We start from the raw sequence: 19,658 nt of genomic DNA, 5'->3' as shown, positions 1-19,658 counted from the left end.
CAAATGCTCTTCTGGATTCATGGGCAATTATTTTTTCAGACACCTTGAAAATCTTGTGGGAAGTCTCCCCAGAAGTGGAAGCAATCATACCTGCATATGGCAGAACTGCCCCATATTAATGCTTATGGAGTAGGATATTCTAAAAGCTCTAGTAGATTTAACATGTAGGTGCCTTAATACCTCTGTTCATACAGAGTATTTCTATATACATCCCCCATATAGTTATTCCATTTCCTCTCCAGGAAGACGTGATTACCTCTGCAGTTCTGGGGTACATCATTCGTGTGTGTTATATTATATATATATATATATATATATATATATATATATATATATATATATATATATACAGTGAGTCCAAGAAGTATTTGATCCCTTGCTGATTTTCTTTGTTTGCCCACTAATAAAGACACTATCCTTCAGCACTTTTAATGGTAGATATATTCTAACATGGAGAGACAGAATATCAAGAAAAAAATCCAGAATATAAGTTTAAAGAATATATTTTAATTAATTTGTATTTCAATGAGGAAAATAAGTATTTGATCCCTCTTGCCAAACACACTCAATACTTAGTGGCAAAGCCTTTGTTTGCAAGCACAGCGGTGAGACGTTTGTTGTAGTTAACCACAAGTTTAGCACACACACCAGGGGGAATTTTGGCCCACTCTTCTTTGCAGATTCTCTCTAAATCATGAAGGTTGGTGGGCTGTCGCTTGGCAACTCTGACCTTCAGCTCCCTCCATAGATTTTCGATCGGATTGAGGTCTGGTGATTGGCTGGGCCACTCCATGACCTTAATGTGATTTTTCTTGAGCCAATCCTTTGTTGCCTTTGCTGTATGTTTAGGGTCGTTATCATGTTAGAAGACCCAACCACGGCCCATTTTCAGAACCCTGGCAGAGGGGAGGAGGTTGTCCCTCAGGATTGTGCGGTACATGGCTCCATCCATCTTCCCAGTGATGCGGTGAAGTAGCCCTGTACTCTTGGCAGAGAAACACCCCCAAAACATTATGCTTCCACCTCCATGCTTGACGGTGGGCACAGTGTTCTTGGGGTCATAGGCAGCATTTTTCTTCCTCCACACATGGCGGGTGGAGTTGAGGCCAAAAAGTTCAATTTTGGTCTCATCTGACCACAAAACCTTCTCCCAATAACTTGTTTCATCTTTCAAATGATCATTGGCATACTTGAGGCGCACCTCCACATGTGCTCTCTTCAGCAGGGGTACCTTTCGGGCACTGCAGGATGTGAATCCATTGTTGCGCAAAGTGTTGCCAATTGTTTCCTTGCAAACTGTGGTCCCAGCTGCCTTCAGGTCATTTGCTAACTCCTGCCGAGTGGTTGCAGGACGATTTCTGACTGTTCTCAGCATCATTGCCACCCCACGAGGCGAAAACCTTCTTTGGAGCACCGGCCGAGGTCTGTTGATTGTCATGTTATACTCTTTAAACTTTCTGATAATTGCACCAATATTTGTTACTTTCACATCCAACACCTTAGTAATCTTTTTGTAGCCCATTCCAGCTTTGTGAAGGTCAACAATTCTGACTCAGAGGTCCTGTGACAGCTCTTTGGTTTTACCCATGTTGGAGACTTGAAATCTGTGTGATCTGTCTGATTCTGTGGACAGTTGTTTTTCACACAAGTGATTAGTGAGAACAGGTGGCTTCAGGTCAGGTAACAAGTTGATTGGAAGTGTCTAACTGGTCTGTAAAAGCCAGAACTGCTAATGAATACTGAGGGATCAAATACTTATTTCACTCCATGAAATACAAATCAATTAATATATATTCCTTAGATTTATTTTCTGGATTTTCTTTTTAATATTCTGTCTCTCCATGTAAGAATACATCTACAATTAAAAGTATAGAATGATCGTGTCTTTATTAGTGGGCAAACAAAGAAAATCAGCAAGGGATCAAATACTTCTTGGACTCACTGTATATATATATATATATATATCACACACACACTAACTATTCCAATCTTGCACGTCGTGATGGAGTGAGAGTTGACCCAGCTTAATGTCTTACATGCTCCAGGACCTAATAGAGATCTCTGGGTATATGAATCTTATAGATGGCAGTGAGCTGATCCTCTGTGCTTCACTATTATTTTATGTTACCTGCAATAACTTCTAATGGGGCCTTTATCTTTTAATCCAGAGAGCTGTATAGGAAAAAACTCACTTTTTCCACATCATCCTCATCCACATCAAGTACAGTCCCATCATGCTCTAGTCGGATCTTCACTTTTCCTTCAGGTAGGTTGCTGTTTTCTGCATTCAACTTATTTGCTGTTGAAAACAGAAGCATATTTTAAGAATCACTATGAGAAGGAACATTGCTTTGACTTATATAGAAACACTTAAGACTGTTGGCTGAAAAAGATCATCTGACTCATCTAGTCCACGGTTTACATTCAGTTACTGAATACTTACCAAACACATCAGTTGGACGTTTGTTCCAAGTATCCACTACTCCTTCAGTAAAATAATATTTGTCACGTTGTGTTTGATCTTTCCCCAACTAACCTCAGATTGTGCCCCCTTTTTCTTTTGGTCAGTTATTTATTAAAAACAATCCCATCCAGAATGTTATTTAGTCCTTTACCATATTTAAAAGGCTTTGATCATGTCCCCCCTTTTCATTCTTCCCTCTAGATTATACAGCTTTACATACTTAAAGGAAATCTGTCAGGTGTAATTCATGTTCCAAACTGCTGACACTGTTAGGTCCATAGAGACACATGGTGCCTTTCAATGCGTCTAGGATGTAGAGAAATGCTTTTATTCTCTGGTCCAAGGAGTCAAAGAGGCTTTTCCAAGCTCCTGATCTGTTGAAAGCTACATGTTTCCTCTCTGCTTTAAGACCCTTGTACACGGAACGATCGGCCAATAATCGTCCCGTGTAAGAGAAGGCAATGATCAGCCGACATGAACGATGTCGGCTGATCGTTGCTGTTGTGTGTCTTTCAACATGTTGAAAGACAAAAGCTGCTATCACAGTTGATTGGCCTCTATGGGCTGCCCGGACGATCTAGCAATCACCCGGACAGCCCCCTGTGCAGTCCACCGTGGCCTCCCCTGTACTGAGCTGCTCGCTGCCGACACATGTAACAGCGGCGGCAGCTAGCGGGGTACGAGGAACAAGCGAGCGCTAAAAGCAATCGTTTGCTCCTCTCGGTCGCCCCGTGTAATAGGGGCTTTATTGCCACCTGGGAGCCAAGGAGTCAAAGCAGGGTGAGGTATGGGGGAGTGTAAGGGGGGGTGGGGGTGGTTACAGCTTGCTGCAGATCAGAAGCTTTTTTTCTCCATGCTGGAATCACAAACCGATACATAAAAAGTAACATGTGTCTCCCTGATCTAACAGTGACAGCAATTTGTAATGTGAATTGCAGCTGACAGACTCACTAAGTCTTTCCTGATATGTTTTATGCCCGACACCCTCCACCATTTTGCAGCCTATCTTTGTACCTGTTCTATTTTATTTATATCTTTTTGTAGGTGAGGTCACCAGAATTGGACACAGTATTCCAGATGTGGTCTCACTAGAGCTCTATACAGCGGGATCACAATCTCCCTCTTCCTACTGATATAGCTAGGTTATCCATTCACCCCTTGATCGCTGGCACTTTTTACACTGGCAATTTATCCTCAGTGAGCATGCCTGTCTGCCAATAACCGTCCATGTAAAATGGCCTTCACAGCAAACTTGCATACCTTTTTCACAGAGAGCATTGCCATGACTTGTAAAGGTCCCCATACTCCTTAGTCAAAAGTTGACCAAAACTGCCTTACCCAACAGATGGTGTTTGGGGGAAAAAATAATTTCAACTACCAAACTCTTGTTTCTGAAGAGATAAGCCGCCATAAGAGCTGTAGCGCGGCAGATTCCCTCCGCTCTCCCCATTCAGAACACATGAATATTGATACACTGGTGTATGAGAGGAGCAAGGAAGATAGTAGTGAACCCAATAAAATGTTTAGTTAAAGGGAACCAATTCAGCCCTATTGGGCTCATTTGGTTCCCTGCAGCACAGTATAAAGCTCCTGTCCAGCTTGTGGCACACATAGGCCACGGCTGCTGTAGGAGCTTTATACAGGAGAAAAAGAAGTTTAATACCCCCGCGCGCAGCAGGTTGTCATCTGGATGGCTCTAAGCCAGTGTCTAGTCACCGCTCCTTCCCTGCCAGCGAGCTCAGCGAAGATAAGCGACAGGCAGAGAGGCCTGTTACTGGCGCCTCTACCTGCCAATCATCCGATTAGACTGATTGATACAATTTAACAGCTTTTAAAAAAGGTGTATGGTCACCTCTATACTTCCAACAGCAGCAGCTAGTCTCTACAATTAAGAAACATTACCCATAATAACCATATACAATTCAGTGACATACCCAGAGAGAATCCATCTTTGTGAACCAGCCACACCTTCTCAGTCTCATACCAGTTCTGCTCTGCAGAGATCTGCTCCTCGGTCTTTGCCTAGAAAAAAAAAAAAAAGACAATGCAATTAGACAGGCTTACATTAGATATTTGGGCCTCCATGGTGAAGCCGATTCTCCAGATGAGATCCTTTAAGGCTGTTTAAAAATATGAGAGGGCGGGGAGAAAGACAAGCCAAGAAAAACAAGGCTTATATAAAGAATTACAAAGAACACAACACTCTAAAAAAAACACCAATACAAAACACACACAAAAAAACAAAACAAGAAAAAAAGCTTCCAAAAGACGATCAGCGCCACAATAATACATTAATACATTGCAGGAATCATAGGCTGGGCTAATTCCAGAATAGTGGTACTGTATTTCCTGAATAGCCTCAGTTAGAATGTGAACGCTTCTTTGGAATCACAATGTTCCTATGACAATGAAGAACTTCCAAGAACCTAGATCACTGGAGTGTAAACCATCCAAAATGGCAGCCACAAGACAAACACAACTGAAAGCTAAGAGCACATAGCATTGATAGCATTATAATAAACATACATGATGCCAAAGTGGAAAAATCACACGAGACTGGAAACACCCAGCATGACAGCAGGTGGTCTGGAAATGACCGAGACATCATGTCCTAAATGGTGATAATACAATGGTGTAGGATGATGACTGGTTACCATGTGGGATGTCAGTACAATGCTTCATCGGCTATGTAACCCTGATCTTCACCTTACATAAGAGCAACATTCAATGGTATATCACTTGCCAATAAAAAAAAATTACTAACTAAAGTAAAATTGTAACTGTGCCTCTATAAATAATAGACTATAAGAAAATAGAACTTTATTATTACCAGGATGCTGAAAAGATGCACCTACTGACAACATATGCTAACAAATCTGTTTTAAGGGCCCCTTTAAATGAGCATTCATAGAAACATGTGCTCCCACTAACTGACCAATGTGAATGGGACCAGTATTTTGACATTTATTCATTGGCTAACCCCATCTTTCATACGGGTATTAAAATCCCCATCATCAGCTAGTAGTTCCTAGTACAGGGACACTTCAAAAATTAATTTTTATGGGACCCTCATAAAAAAAAATATTGGATTGTCCAAAATAGACTATCCCTTTAAGTAATAACATCTGCACTGTACTGCGATTCCATATGGCAATTTTAATCTGGAAGATCTGATCTCCCATTCTGTGCATTGTACGGCACAGTTTAAGATCTGAATATGACAATGGTTGGAGGATGAGGGTGACCACATAGAAGCAACCTGCTACCATGGATTGGATAACTTTAAAGGAAGTGACACACCACACACACAAAAAAGCAACATCACAGCATATCACCAGCCAACCTGAGGCAGAGCATTGGGCGAGCTCTGAGGCAAAGCGGCGGATTCTTCAGAGGTACCCTGAGAGGTCGACTGGTGGGAAGGAGGAAAGCAAGGTCTAGTTATTGGCTACTGCATGGCCAGGCAAAAAAACAAAGAGGCCACATTTATAAGCTATTCATCCTCAGACTTTGCAAAAAGGAATAATTCCTTATAAACAGATGACAGCAATGAAATGGTTATGGACTCCAATGACATGCTTCAATGGGAAATGTGCTTCAAAGTTCCCAAATAAATATAATGGACCATATTAGGGGTTAGTGGTTAGAGAACACAGGGGTCCGTCCACTAGTCATAGGAAATCTCTTATTTTAAGCACTGTTCTCACTACTGGTGCTCGCCAGATACCCATTGGTTATAAAGACCTGAACATGCTGGGGTTTTCCCCTGCAAAAACTGTAAAGCTGAAGAAGTGTTGGTTCCACACATAGTTCTCCTTATCCTACTACCAAAATAGTCATGAGCGTCATACATGGCATAGCTCCAGAAGAGTTTATTCTATTTAGGTAACATAAAACTGTAGGTGTTTGCTGTGCTCCATAAAGCGAAAAATCTTTTTTTTTTTTTCTTTCACAAAAACGTGTATGACCGTGATTGTCAGAATCTATGGGCCTATAGCACTTCCACAGGCAAGGAAAAAGTGGCATTGGATAGTTTATTTAAAAAATTTTACTATAACAACTGTACACAAAACAGACATGTCTTCCAAACCTATAATGCATGAAGTACAGCACAATAGATCAGCATCAGGCGAGCATGCACTAACATTACAGGGAACCTGTCGGCTCTATATCACGTTCAGAGCTGCCGACATGGGCAGATAGCAGACAGAAGCTGATGGCTGTTTGCAAAGTTGTAAAATCATGGCGCTAAGCTGCAGCATGCATGCCTCCCCCTCTCCCACCTTACCTGCATGATAGATTTGCATACAAAGTTAAGTGCTGAAAGGCCTTGATTTTAAAGTATTAGAAACAGCTATAAGCTAAGAGAGCCTATTAGCGATCTGCCCATGTCTCCCACTCAAAGCACAATATACAGCTGACAGAATCCCTTTTAATAAGAGAGGATCTGATGTGTCCAGCAGGTAACACTTCAGCAAAGACCTTGTTTTAAACCATGCCAATATTCATAACAGCAAAATACATGCAGAACATCCATCTGGTATTTGGTTGCACACATGCACAGGGAGATGTGAAGGAAAGTGTTGTTAGTTATGCAGGAAGGAGGAGATGTGAATTGAGCCTTACACTCCAGCATGACACACGCGCACAGACACCAGCCCAGATGTGGATAGAAGACGAAGCTGGGTTGGCAGAGAGATCCTGTGTGCAGGGGTACAGTACCTGGCTGTGTGGAGAGGAAGCAGAGGCTGCTGGTTCCAGCTATAGCAGCAAGAAAATAAGAGAGAGCAGAGGCTATCAATGAATGAGAGGAGCAGAACCCTACAGAGCAGAAAATCACAGGGAATTTAAAAGTTTCCACATCTATTAATATTAAAGTGTCGCGGTCGTTTACATTTTTTTTCCAGAAATCAATGGTACAGGCGATTTTAAGAAACTTTGTAATTGAGTTTATTAGCTGAAAAATACATTTTTATCATGAAAAAGCAGTTTGAAGCTCTCCCCCCTGTCTTCATGGTTCTCTTATGGAGAGAGGAAGGGTTGAGGGAGATGAGGCACCAAAACAGGACAACAAAGAGTTAATTTACAGCTACATCACCGGCTATCTCCTCTGAAGTCAGCACTGAAATCTCTGACCTCTGAATACCGGCTTTTACACCGGTCCCGCTGTGTAATCCTTTGTTCTCTGCTCTATGCTGGCGACTAATCTCCCTCCTCCCCCCTCCCCTCTCCATAGGTTACACAGGGCCCGACTGATGTAAAAGTCAAGATTTCCTGATAATGAGCAGTGAATGAAAGAGAGGGGGGGGGACCTGGGGAAAGTCTTTTTGAATGCAAATAATGGCATAATAAATCCAGTTACAAACTTTCTTAAAATCGCCTGGACTATTGATTTCTGCAAAAAAATACGACAGTGACACTTTAAGCATTTTGTGTATTGTCTCTTCAGTGCTGATGTAGGTACGGTATACATGACAATGCGAGCAGTCTCCTCCATGGAGACATTAACACGGTGCAAAGCTGTTAGGAGAAATCTGAATGGACACAGATATCTGTATACTGTAGAGCGGTAATCATTGTAACGCACAGAGACAGTGTTAATACAGGCATTAGCAGGACGTCATAACCATTTTAGAATAAGCCGTTTGTCAATGTCGCCGTATAGGAATGAATTATTGAATGCACCATGAAGAAAAGAAAATGAGACAAGGTTAGACACAAACATTAGTCATTCCACATACAGAACACACACACACACACACACACACACACACAGAGTGGCGTCTTTGAGGTTTCCCCACTGAAATCAATAGCGGGAGAGAAAAATAAAAAAAACAAAAGAAAAAATGCCAGCACAACGGGGCAACACCAGATCCTTCAATGCCTCGCTGCCAACTTTGTAAATGGGTGTACCCCAATCTGTGGCTCTCTAGCCATCGCAAACCTACGATTCCCATCCCAGTTGAAGTCTTGCAATAGATGGAAAGCAATAGGTTGGGGAAGATCCTTGAATACGAACAGGAAATGGTCAATGGTGTCAGTGAAAAGTTGAGCTTTGCCATTTGAGCCAATATAACACACTCTACCCAGAAAAGTAGACAACAAAAGCGACATTTGAAACCTAGATGATTCAGCATAAGCCATAGCCAACTAGTTGTTTGACCCACTACGCTATCATCTTCATAACTTCTTTTTCCAAGTCAAACCATGTACATTAAAGGAAATCAGTCAACCCTGTATCATGCTCAGCGCTGCTGACAAGGCCAGATAGCTAATGAATTATGTTTAACTTCTAAACTCAAGAGTCTCTGAGACAGGGCTAAGCTGCAGGATGCACACCTCCTCACTCCCCCACACCTCCCTACCCTGAATGATTTATGTACAGAGTTTAGCTTCCAGGACTGAGCTTTGTACATCAATTACTTAAAATGTGGATGAGGGAGGAGACTTGCATACTGCAGCTCAGCCCACCCTCAATGACTCTCTATAAGGGTCCTTTTACACCGACAGAGACATCTGAGATTATCTGTGTAAAAGGACCTTAAGAAAAACATAATTTTATAACTTTCCTAAAAAGCCGCCAGCTAAGTAACCAGCACTATTTTATCTCCCCATCAGCTATCTGTCCAATGCCTGCAGCTCTGAGCATAATATACAGCGGAGGAAGATACTGTCACCACCAGGGAAAAGCAACTGAAGTCTGCAAGTTACAAGATTCTGAACACAGTCAGATTGTTATGCACCGTAGGTAAGCAAATCAGCTATATAAAAAGCTACAAGTAGAAGCCAGAACACAGAGCTGCCTAAGCACAAAGCAACATGGAGTAACCTAAAAACAAAACTTCTATTTACAGATGCCATGAAGATCCTCTCCAGTCGTTTCTGGGCCTCCTCTGGCGGCGTCTGCTGGGATACAGGGCTTGTCGCCTAAAGGTCAAATTTGCATTCATTATTGATAAAGTGTCATAGTGATAGCATCCCATGTAACATCAATCATGCATATTACTGAACACCACTGGGGTGGAGTAACAGGAGAATAACATTGTCTGATCGCACACATCTCAAGTGCAAAGAGGCATCAAAATGGAGGACGTAGACCCATAAATAAACAAATGGTACTACGACGTTACTAGTGATGATCGATCACAAGATTACTGACAGTGTTTTACCTTTGCAGCGAATGGAATCACAATTTTGCTGAGGACTTATCATAGAAAAGGATGGGATATTTAATAATAATCAGAAATTACTTTATTTTGATAGGAATAATATATATATATATATATATATATATATAATAGAAAGTGGTGGATGGACGGCACTGTGCTGGCTTGAAGTCAAAATAGCTTAAAACTGGTGGGTGCACGTCCCATAAAAGTCGACCCCCGACTCCTCCGGATAGCAAAAATAGAACACGAGGACGGCACTCCAGTGGTGTATAGTGAAGATTTATTCACCCAATCACAAATAGCGACGTTTCGACTCTAACATGAGTCTTTCTCAAGCAAGTACAAAGTGGTATCATGGTGATATTTATATGAGGGGGAACACCCCCAAGGTGTGTATCTCAATTAGTGACATCATAATGTAAACATAGGTATAGAAGTGTTAATCTACTCATCAGTGCCAAAATATTCAATGATCATATATCATACATATTACATAGTGTATATACATTTCAGTGCATAACAAGTGCATATAGAATTCCTCCCCGAATCCATATATAATCACTAAAACATATTCTTCCTTCTAATCAATGGTTAAGATGGAGGTCGGACCTGACTCACCCTCCGTCCGTTCATGCGGCATGCCTTCAACACAGTGGGATTGGCTGAACGGACGGAGGGTGAGTCAGGTCCGACCTCCATCTTAACCATTGATTAGAAGGAAGAATATGTTTTAGTGATTATATATGGATTCGGGGAGGAATTCTATATGCACTTGTTATGCACTGAAATGTATATACACTATGTAATATGTATGATATATGATCATTGAATATTTTGGCACTGATGAGTAGATTAACACTTCTATACCTATGTTTACATTATGATGTCACTAATTGAGATACACACCTTGGGGGTGTTCCCCCTCATATAAATATCACCATGATACCACTTTGTACTTGCTTGAGAAAGACTCATGTTAGAGTCGAAACGTCGCTATTTGTGATTGGGTGAATAAATCTTCACTATACACCACTGGAGTGCCGTCCTCGTGTTCTATTTTTTTTTTTTATATATATATATATATATATATATATATATATATATATATATATAGTCCCCTACTGAAACACTGCACCAACTAGAAAAGATCCTGGTCTGCAGGCTAGCCAGTGCGATGCTTTCATTGTTGCTTGCATGGATGCTCTGATATGAGGATCATGTAAAATCACATGATCATACGACACACATACACCAAATGTATACAGACTCTCTCAGTTCTCATACAAGCGAGACAGAAGAACACATCCAGACCATGACTCCATCAATAACTTGCAATCCTATCATGCATATAAAAAAGGGTATTGTCTAATACTTTGGCAATTTGAAACTTTACACCTTGTTCCCAGGATACAAATCCCATGTGTAAACATCACATCCTCATCAAACCATCTTCATCCAGAGAACAACTCTTTTCCTTTAAGAGATCAAGAACACTTGGACCTTTTATCAGAAGGATCATCCATGAGGTTTTCCTGCAAGATCACTTCAGAGCCTCTAGGATTCTTAAAGGGTGTATTTTTCTCTTTGCAGAGACCACAAGATTGCTAAGGGAGACTTACAGACAAAGCAATGATCACTGGGAAAAAGGTATGTAAATTAACCAAGAAAGCTTAAAGCTCTCTCTCTAGCCCCATCTGTTGGTGGCACTAGAGAGGAACCAAGAGACAAGGCTAAGATGTTTGAAGCACATACCAAAACTCCTAGAATATTACAAGAAAGTACTACCTAGCATTTATTATGCCTTATCCAGTAGTCCTGTGGTATTATTAGGAACAACAAACCTTGCTCGAGATCGCCTTTTCCTGAGTCACCTGGGCAGACTTAGACTTCTGAGCCCTGGCCAGTGTAAAGCCCTTCTTCAGAGGTTGCTGAGCAGAGGTAGGAAAATTATTGGAAACCAAAAGTTGACTTTGCTGCTACGATTATCTAGCAGAGATAAGGCCCAAGCACAGCCAGCAAATGGTTTTGCCCCTTTTCCTTCTACTACTACTTTAGGCTGAAAGCTCAATTCTTCAATAATAAAAGCTCAAACTTAAGAGGAACAAAGTTATCCATCATAGGCATAAAATAAAAATGAAATTATGTACTTGATGCATGCAAAATAATCATCTAACGTTAATGTATTAGACATAGTGGCACTGCACGCTGGTCACATGCTTTGTTAAGTCTGGTCATCCAGATTGGAAGGAGGCCTTTGTTGTGGTGCGTTGCTCATGCACACACACAGTTACAGGTGCATACCTCTGGAGTAAGTCCTCTAGATGGTTTTTGTGGTGTTTTCTCAGACAGGTCAGGACTCACTTCTTTGGATGGCAGGTTAACCTTCATGTCAGAGACCTTCTCTTCTACAGAAGGAGGAGGAATCAGGGTGCTGGGCTTCTCACTTGCCTTTTCAATTGGTGGAGTAGGAGAAGCAACCTTCTCACTTGGAGGCTCTACTTTTTTCTCAGGAAGCCTAAACCTACTTCTATGTTCTTTCATTTTACCCCTGGTCATAAGGCTGGTAAGACCCAACGAAATGTCATCCTTCTCTTTCTTGGCCTCGGTTTTTGGCATGGCAGGTGCCTGTGGAATGGGAGGCTCTGGCTGACTTTTTTCCTGTTCTTTGGCAGGTTCATTTTTTACTCCTGTACCTTCCTGTGGAATGACTTTTCTAACCATCTTTCGTACCACTTTCACCACTTTCTTCTTGGCACCAGGTTCTTCAGAACCAGCCTCTGAGTTAATGGACTTTTCATTTCCAGCTCTCTGCATGGTGTTGGCTGGCTTCTCATCACCGTTCCAAACTGGTTCTGGGCTGGTCACTCGCCAAGAGGCTGGCACCCTTTCTGGACTCTTCACTCTAAATGGACTCTGTCGTGGTTCTGGGCTTTTTGCTCTCAATGGGTTTTGAGGGGATGAATTCCTTGGGGAGGATGGATTGCTTAAAGACTGCTCTCCCTCATTCTCTGAGTTTTCAGACTACATATTGAACATAGAAATAGTGTAAAACAGAGGCAATTTTTGTGACAATTAAAAAAAAAATCTTAATACTTCAGATAAATAAACTTTTTAAATAATTTATAGGAGTCTACCATATCGTTCAGTGAAATGCACATATCTCGGGTCTCAGGCGTGCGATACAAGGGAAAGAAACAAAAACTTTTCCATCACCCAAAACCGTATTTATCTGGGCATTTATTGATGTCTCATGTTTTCTGCCTGCTTACTCTGGTTTATGACATCAGCACCAATGCAGCATGATGTCAAGACCCTTCAATCACTCTTATTTAGAAATATACCACCTTTTGGATAGCGCAAATTTTTCGGTCCAATTCACATCTGATTTTTGCCTTATGTGTCTGATAAACACCTGAAATACTGTCAAAATTGTGGACCAATATATATAGTCCACCATACGTAAATGGTCTCTCCAAAAGTTCATTGCACATGTCATATGTTGATGTACCTGTTTGCCATATATTGGCGAAAAGGCCAAAAACTTATGTGAATGGGGCACTGCAAGAGATGCACTTCTTCATTCAGCTTAACCTGGGAGTTAAAAAAAAAAAAACATCATTCCTTGGAGGTGCTGCAAAAATCATAAACCTGAGGAAGTTGGCGGAAAACTATTTCAGATGCGTCCACACTGCACTTTGTTTGTCCATTACAGATATCTGTCGGCACCCCACTGAGAAGAGGATGGTGACACTCTGGCGGATAGCAGTGGGCCCCATTTCTTTACTACAGCGATAGATAGATAGATAGATAGATAGATAGATAGATAGATAGATAGATAGATAGATAGATATAATGGGGTCTTCTGCTGTCCACCAATGGATATCTGTGATGGAAAGAGAAAACGCAGTGTAAACCTGCCCTTATGTAGGAAAAGTTTTGAGGGTGGGCCAGTGACCCATTTATGGACTGTAAAATAAAATAATTTACAAAATTTTGATCCAGTATAAAAACTAATGTGGAATAATGCTCACCACACCTATACACACAGACATGCACACGTATCCTGTCTACAGTTTGAAATATGCCAAGGTCTGTCACAACTATTCCAGATAATTCCTTTCTTTTTGTCTCTGGCAGGATAAGACTAAACATTGTCCTACAATATTTTAGCATGGTAGACTTACTTATTTTGTAACTTTCTTATTCAGTTGCCTGAACCTACTTAACCACTAAACCTTTCGCTGTGATTCCCGGTACAGTTAACCCCTTGTACGTGTAGGATGACAGTCCACACCTGCTGTTTGTATTCCCCCCTGCCCATATGTCCCAATGCATAAAACATAAGGGGACTGTTCCCCAATTTAGACCTTCTATGGCTTCAGTGCACACACAGAACTGCTGTAAAAGCACAAGTCTGATGAGCCTGTCACTACACCGCTGCAGTAGTATCTAGCACACAGGAGGAAAACTGCAGTGCAGAGAAAGCTCTGCTATATATCCTTTAACTAAGAACCTAAATGGAACCACAAGACCCAAATAGCTGCCTAATAAGGTTGTCACCATAGGTATTCTCCACAGCTGAAGCTACAATAAAGCAGTATAAACCAGCACCACCTGACCCTTCCATTACTCTCCTATTCCATCATCCCTCCCAGTATGGACTGCAGTCATACACTATAAATGTGATATTTACAGGGCAGGTTGTTTTATCCCCAGCCCCTTGGTTCCTAGCCATAAAGGCAGCACAGACGAAGAGAAAGCCTCCATACCTTTCAGGGGTTTCTGATGTCCACTGTACAAAAATATCCACCCTACTGCAAGAAGGGTGCGAAAGCTGGTGATCAATAGGAGAGAATAATGCAAAGCTTTGTCCAGTTCTTGCTTGTATAAGGACAGCTCTGCAGCAGCGGAAAGTGGGATGGGAGCCGTGATATAAATCTGCTGACATGTTATTTCACGATCTGTACTGACCCAAGAACCTAGGTAATGAGTGCGGGCTCCAGCAACTTATCGCCCAGCATTCTGTTCTCTGCAGACTTGTTGCTATTTAAAGCGAACCAGGGTCTCAAATCACTTTATATGTATAGCAGCTATTAAGCGGGCAGCCGCCCTCCCTGGATACATCCCAAGCCAATACAAGCTGCAAGGGCAGTATTCACACTGCTCCTATCATACCAGCACATGCATTGACCACTATTTAATTAAATCTGCTGTAGAGGACAATGGAAACATCATCCAGAAACTGTTCTGTCGGGCTGAGCCTTCAACTGAAAAGAATGGAAGGAAGCCCTACTAGATGAGTGAGCATTCCCGTCATGGGCCCCTCTCAGTGTAGCGTTTCTTATCCTTACCAAGCTGGCACGGAGAACATGATTCCTAGTGATGTCCACAACCTCCACCCCCACCCCCACCCAACCCTCTGTTCAAAATGTTTTGCTTCTGTGTCTATTACTTTTTGCTTTGACTAATCTGTCCTGCTGGGGCTGTATCTAGAGAGAACCAATCTCCTTCCTCTTCTGGCAGCTGACCTTAGAGTTCACTTTTACTTCCAGGAGAAGGAACCCGGTTCAGTAATGTTGACCGCAATATACCAAATAAAAATAATATACAGTTATATGCTGCTATGTATTGACGTGGCTCCGATCCTCCTAGACCACACCTCTTTGGCACTTCACAGCAGCATAAAACAGTATTTTTAGGCAAACTGCAGGAGTCACGGACAGCTAAATGAAAGGTTATACTGTATGTGTATCATTACCAATGTAACATTGTAAGCTCTTTGATGATGCATTTCCAGGTGGCAGGCTCACTTTAACATGGAACACCCCTTTAAATTGTAATATTTAAACAAAACAAACATTTGTTTTAAGTAGGCTGTAAACAAATACACAGAATTATGTATAGTTAAGACCTTTTAAAAACTTGCCAGTAAATCAATTGGATCAGAGCTGTTTTTACTTTACAGAAATACTAAGCGCAAAAATGCAAATCCCTAACACCAGTTGTACAGTAATGGAGATGAATGGGGAGCGGGGCAGTCATATGACTTTTCCTATACACATCTATTGCCATTATTAAGCAGGAAAAAGCCAAGTAAAGCGGATCATGTAACAGTCAAATCATGCCAGAGACAAGGAGAAGTTGTAGTCATGTAATTGTAGACATGGCCTGCTAGCAAAAGCAGCTAATATTAATCACAAGCGGACACATATGGTATATTAGCCCTGTCTGAAATGGGTATGGTTCCTCATAGTAAATTTGCATTGAACTGGGCAGTAACTGGACATAGGAGTTAAATGCTGCCTGTAATATGAGACACGTGAAGACAGAAACCATTAAATAATGATCAGAGAACACATGGGTTTTCCTGCCGTCAGCGGGATAATGGTGAGCGTCATCTCAGGACTCATGAAATAACAGGAGACTTTGGCAATTTTCAAACCACTTTTCATCATATTTTCCTAAATGGTTTTGTAAATCCAGTTGTCTTAAAGGCAAACTGAGCCGAGATTATACGCTTGCAGGAAAATTCTTCTGCACAAAGATATAGAAATGGCGATTTCCCATGTAGGACAGTTCTTATAGAGCTGAAGGCATTTGTGGTGTATCCTTGATGAAGCTTATTGTCCTTCTGGGACTGTTTTAGTATTAGGCTATGTTCACACTATGTATATTTTCTTAAAACTACGGCCGTTGTTGCAGATTGCAACAACGGCCGTGATTAATACGAAAATATACATTATGTTGCAGTCTATGGAATCCTGGCCGGAGTGTATACACTCCGGCCGGGATCCCTAGCGGCGCCGTAGAAAACTGACATGTTCAGTGAATAGCGGCCGCAGAAAACCCTGTCAGTGCACAGTATGGAGCGAGCGGCTGGTCTCATACTAAGTGACCATAGCCTTACACTGTATCAGTTTATTGAAGGGAAAACAGTAAGGGCTCACACTTTCTAACATATTAAGCCCTAATCCAAGCTACCTAAAATTTGGCTCAGATAGGGGGTCCTATGATGTCCATATAACATCTATAGGCCTGCCACAGATATACCAACAGAGAGTACACCCCATTAAGGACTATGGTACATCATGTACAAGGTGGAGGCACTGATGTACAGAGTGACAATAAATCTCTTCCATATAATACATTCACAGAAAGCTAGTGGGTGTGTGTGTATACAGGAGCAGGACTGATGCCCAGAGGGTGGCAAGAAGATATAGGTTGACAATACTTTTTTCTTCCTATTGCTTATGGGAGTTCTCTTTGCCTGCCTGACAGAACAGAGCATTGCCTGTGACCCCCATCATCAATGCTTTGAGTTCCCTTCCTGTCCCCTTCAATAAAGATGTCTGTTCACAGCGTATGTTACATCCATTTAGCTTTTACTTAAATAATACGTCTGTTCCTCCTTTTAGTGCCAGCTGTTTGGCAATCATGCTTTCTTTATATATAAAGTCTAGACACATGCTTGTCATGCAGAAAGTTTTTCCCCTGAAAAAACAAGTTTACATTTAACACTTTTAGAGATAGACTTACAGCTCCATTCTGGTTGTCTGCAACACCATTTTTTTTCTTTGCTAAAGGTTTATCTTCATCCTTAACCTAAAGTTTTGAAATAAGAGCAGGGGGTAAAGTCACTTCTTAAATAGAAAAGGACACTTAAATAGCCTTGATGTATAGGACAACCCTGGTTGGGATCCCCACCGTGAGCCAAGAAGGTGCTTGTACTCTGGAGAACTTTGGTAATCCCTGTATTATATGTATTTCCTATGATAATATATGCAGTTGAAATACCAGGCTGGCTCGGGAACCAGACCATGAAGGATCAGCTGATCGCCCTGGTACCTGCATTTTGTAGAAGGCTGCCTATCAAGAAATAACCTCATAAAATAATAAGCATCTTCCTGAGACAAGATGTGAAAAGTGTGTTACTACCATTAGGCCCCATGCTAACTACGTTTTCTGCACACTAATGTCTCGAAAAGGATTACCAATGTATACCACAACATGTTTCCAGCAGGCCCACCGATTCCAATGAACCACAAAAAGTCCATAAGTACAAAAGATCAGTTCCTGAACATATGCTGCTTCTGTGCAGGACGCTGGGAACACGTCACTGTGCACATTGGTGAAATATACATTTATGACATGTCCTATAAATGTGGTGTGAATGGCTGCATGGTATTGGTTCTACAGGCCCCAAAGCACTACATGCCATAGTACAAGCTGTGCTGGTAGATGACCCAATGCAGCTTGCACAATGTCTAACTTCACTGCTCCTATGAGCATAACCCATAAAACCTAAAAGTATATTATTAATGATATCATCATGGATTTTTATTACTATCACTGTACCACAAATGCAAAACACATAAGGAAAGACATGCAGGGTGCTACAACACTTCCCTTTTGCTCCCAGAAAGCAAAGCGTGAGGAGAATGCCATGGCAGGGCAGTCATGAGACGAAGGGTCCTACTCTGATTGTCTAAAGGAGAAACAGAGAGGATCAGAAAAGGTTATAGTCTTTACTAGGCATAAGGTCTTGGTTACTTTCATGCCACAATTGTCACTGAAATACAAAATAGGCACTGACAGCAAAGCTGCACGCAAAAAACATAGACAAATAGACACAATAAAAGGATAAAAAAATACAATAAAATGAATGGGCGCCATCACTTTGAAAAATCCTTTGATATGTCGTAGAGTTGTGTTTAAAGTTTCATCAGTCAAAGTCCGGGTCTTCAGACTGTATCGAGTCAGGAGAATGGACGCCAAGTGCGTCCTGTCCCCGACTCTGTGCAGTCATAATGTATGTCTATGGGAGCCTCTGATTTCCGGTGAACGGTTAGCGGGGAGACGGGCGCACAGCCACATTCTGGAGAACACCAAGATCCCCACCAATGAAAACTTGTCTCTACAACATGTCACAGGTTTTTATTAGTGACAGGTTCACTTTAAATACTTAAAGCAATGACAATTACAGGAAGCCCTGATATTTTTAGGCCAGTTCTCCGGCCATGTCTGTTTTAGTAAATGCTCTCTGTTATTCCATTCCTCTTTTACCACTCCTGGAAAGGCATACATACACTGACAACTAGATATTATATATTAAAACACGTCCCCAGACAGTCAGACATTGTCAGCAATGACACGACTATGGAGGGTGGTAACACACGGCTGTCAATGTATTGTTTCCTCTCCAGGAGGAAAGAGAGGAATGGCACAATGGATAGTACTAGGGAAAACGTTCTGGAATTGACAGACTTGTTCGGTGTAGTGACAGGCCTTCCTTTTCTGGTAAAGCTGGGTGAAGACAATGGGGAAGATTTATCAAACATGGTGTAAAGTGAAACTGGCTCAGTTGCCCCTAGCAACCAATCAGATTCCACTTTTCATTCCTCAAAGACTCTTTTGAAAATGAAAGGTGGAATCTGATTGGTTGCTAGGGGCAACTGGGCCAGTTTCACTTTAAACCAGTTTGATAAATCTACCCCACTGTGTAGCCTCCTGCCGCTCACACAGGGAATGGAACTCAGCTTTTCTAGGGTCCTGAAAGTTATCTCTGCATAGTCAGTGGAACAGGTCCTGCAGAATTCTGGGACATTTATTGTATGCAGACATCAATAATATAAATGAACCATATGCTTCTCTTATATCTTCTAATCCCTCTATTACACTACCACTTCCTGTTAACATAACCTTCTTGTGACCCGTTACCACTTTTCATTTAGTTACAGATGGCAGGAAGTGTCACAATTGTCACAATGTGACAGAAGAGATATCATGAGATTTATATTCGATGATTCTGATATAAGAGATTATATATATACACACACTGTATCTATACAGCAGCCATAAATAAATAGCAGAGCTTGTCAGACAATAAGTAGCAGCAGGACCTTGGCTTGGAGTCAATAAGTTGTGATAAAATCCAGGGCAAGTTCTACTAATCAGGTAACAGAATAAGAGATCCTTCTGGCCAAGGATCTGGTAGGTTTCTTGTGTGTTATCCAGAACAAACCAGA

General features: G+C 41.5%; 1 protein-coding gene across 9 annotated transcripts in view; it reads right to left on the bottom strand.

The window, feature by feature from the left end:
• Positions 1 to 19,658, bottom strand: part of MYO18A (myosin XVIIIA) — a 258,536-nt gene that overhangs the window by 171,470 nt on the left and 67,408 nt on the right. For 4 of the 9 annotated variants that reach the window (XM_069945228.1, XM_069945229.1, XM_069945236.1 and 1 more), the window contains exons 3-7: positions 9,317 to 9,391; positions 7,187 to 7,225; positions 5,808 to 5,876; positions 4,399 to 4,486; positions 2,193 to 2,299 (exon numbers count right to left, since the gene is read on the bottom strand). In XM_069945228.1, the coding sequence (XP_069801329.1) occupies positions 2,193 to 2,299; positions 4,399 to 4,486; positions 5,808 to 5,876; positions 7,187 to 7,225; positions 9,317 to 9,391 (378 nt within the window). Of the gene's footprint in view, positions 1 to 2,192; positions 2,300 to 4,398; positions 4,487 to 5,807; positions 5,877 to 7,186; positions 7,226 to 9,316; positions 9,392 to 11,474; positions 11,562 to 11,934; positions 12,655 to 14,402; positions 14,501 to 17,169; positions 17,225 to 19,658 lie in introns of those variants that run through there. The other 5 variants (XM_069945235.1, XM_069945234.1, XM_069945230.1 and 2 more) reach the window with 5 other exon arrangements.

Source organism: Dendropsophus ebraccatus, chromosome 11, assembly GCF_027789765.1.
Source record: "Dendropsophus ebraccatus isolate aDenEbr1 chromosome 11, aDenEbr1.pat, whole genome shotgun sequence".
Classification (NCBI taxonomy): Eukaryota; Metazoa; Chordata; class Amphibia; order Anura; family Hylidae; genus Dendropsophus; species Dendropsophus ebraccatus.
Note: the sequence above shows the minus strand (reverse complement) of the source record. Positions and strands in the feature narration are given on the sequence as shown.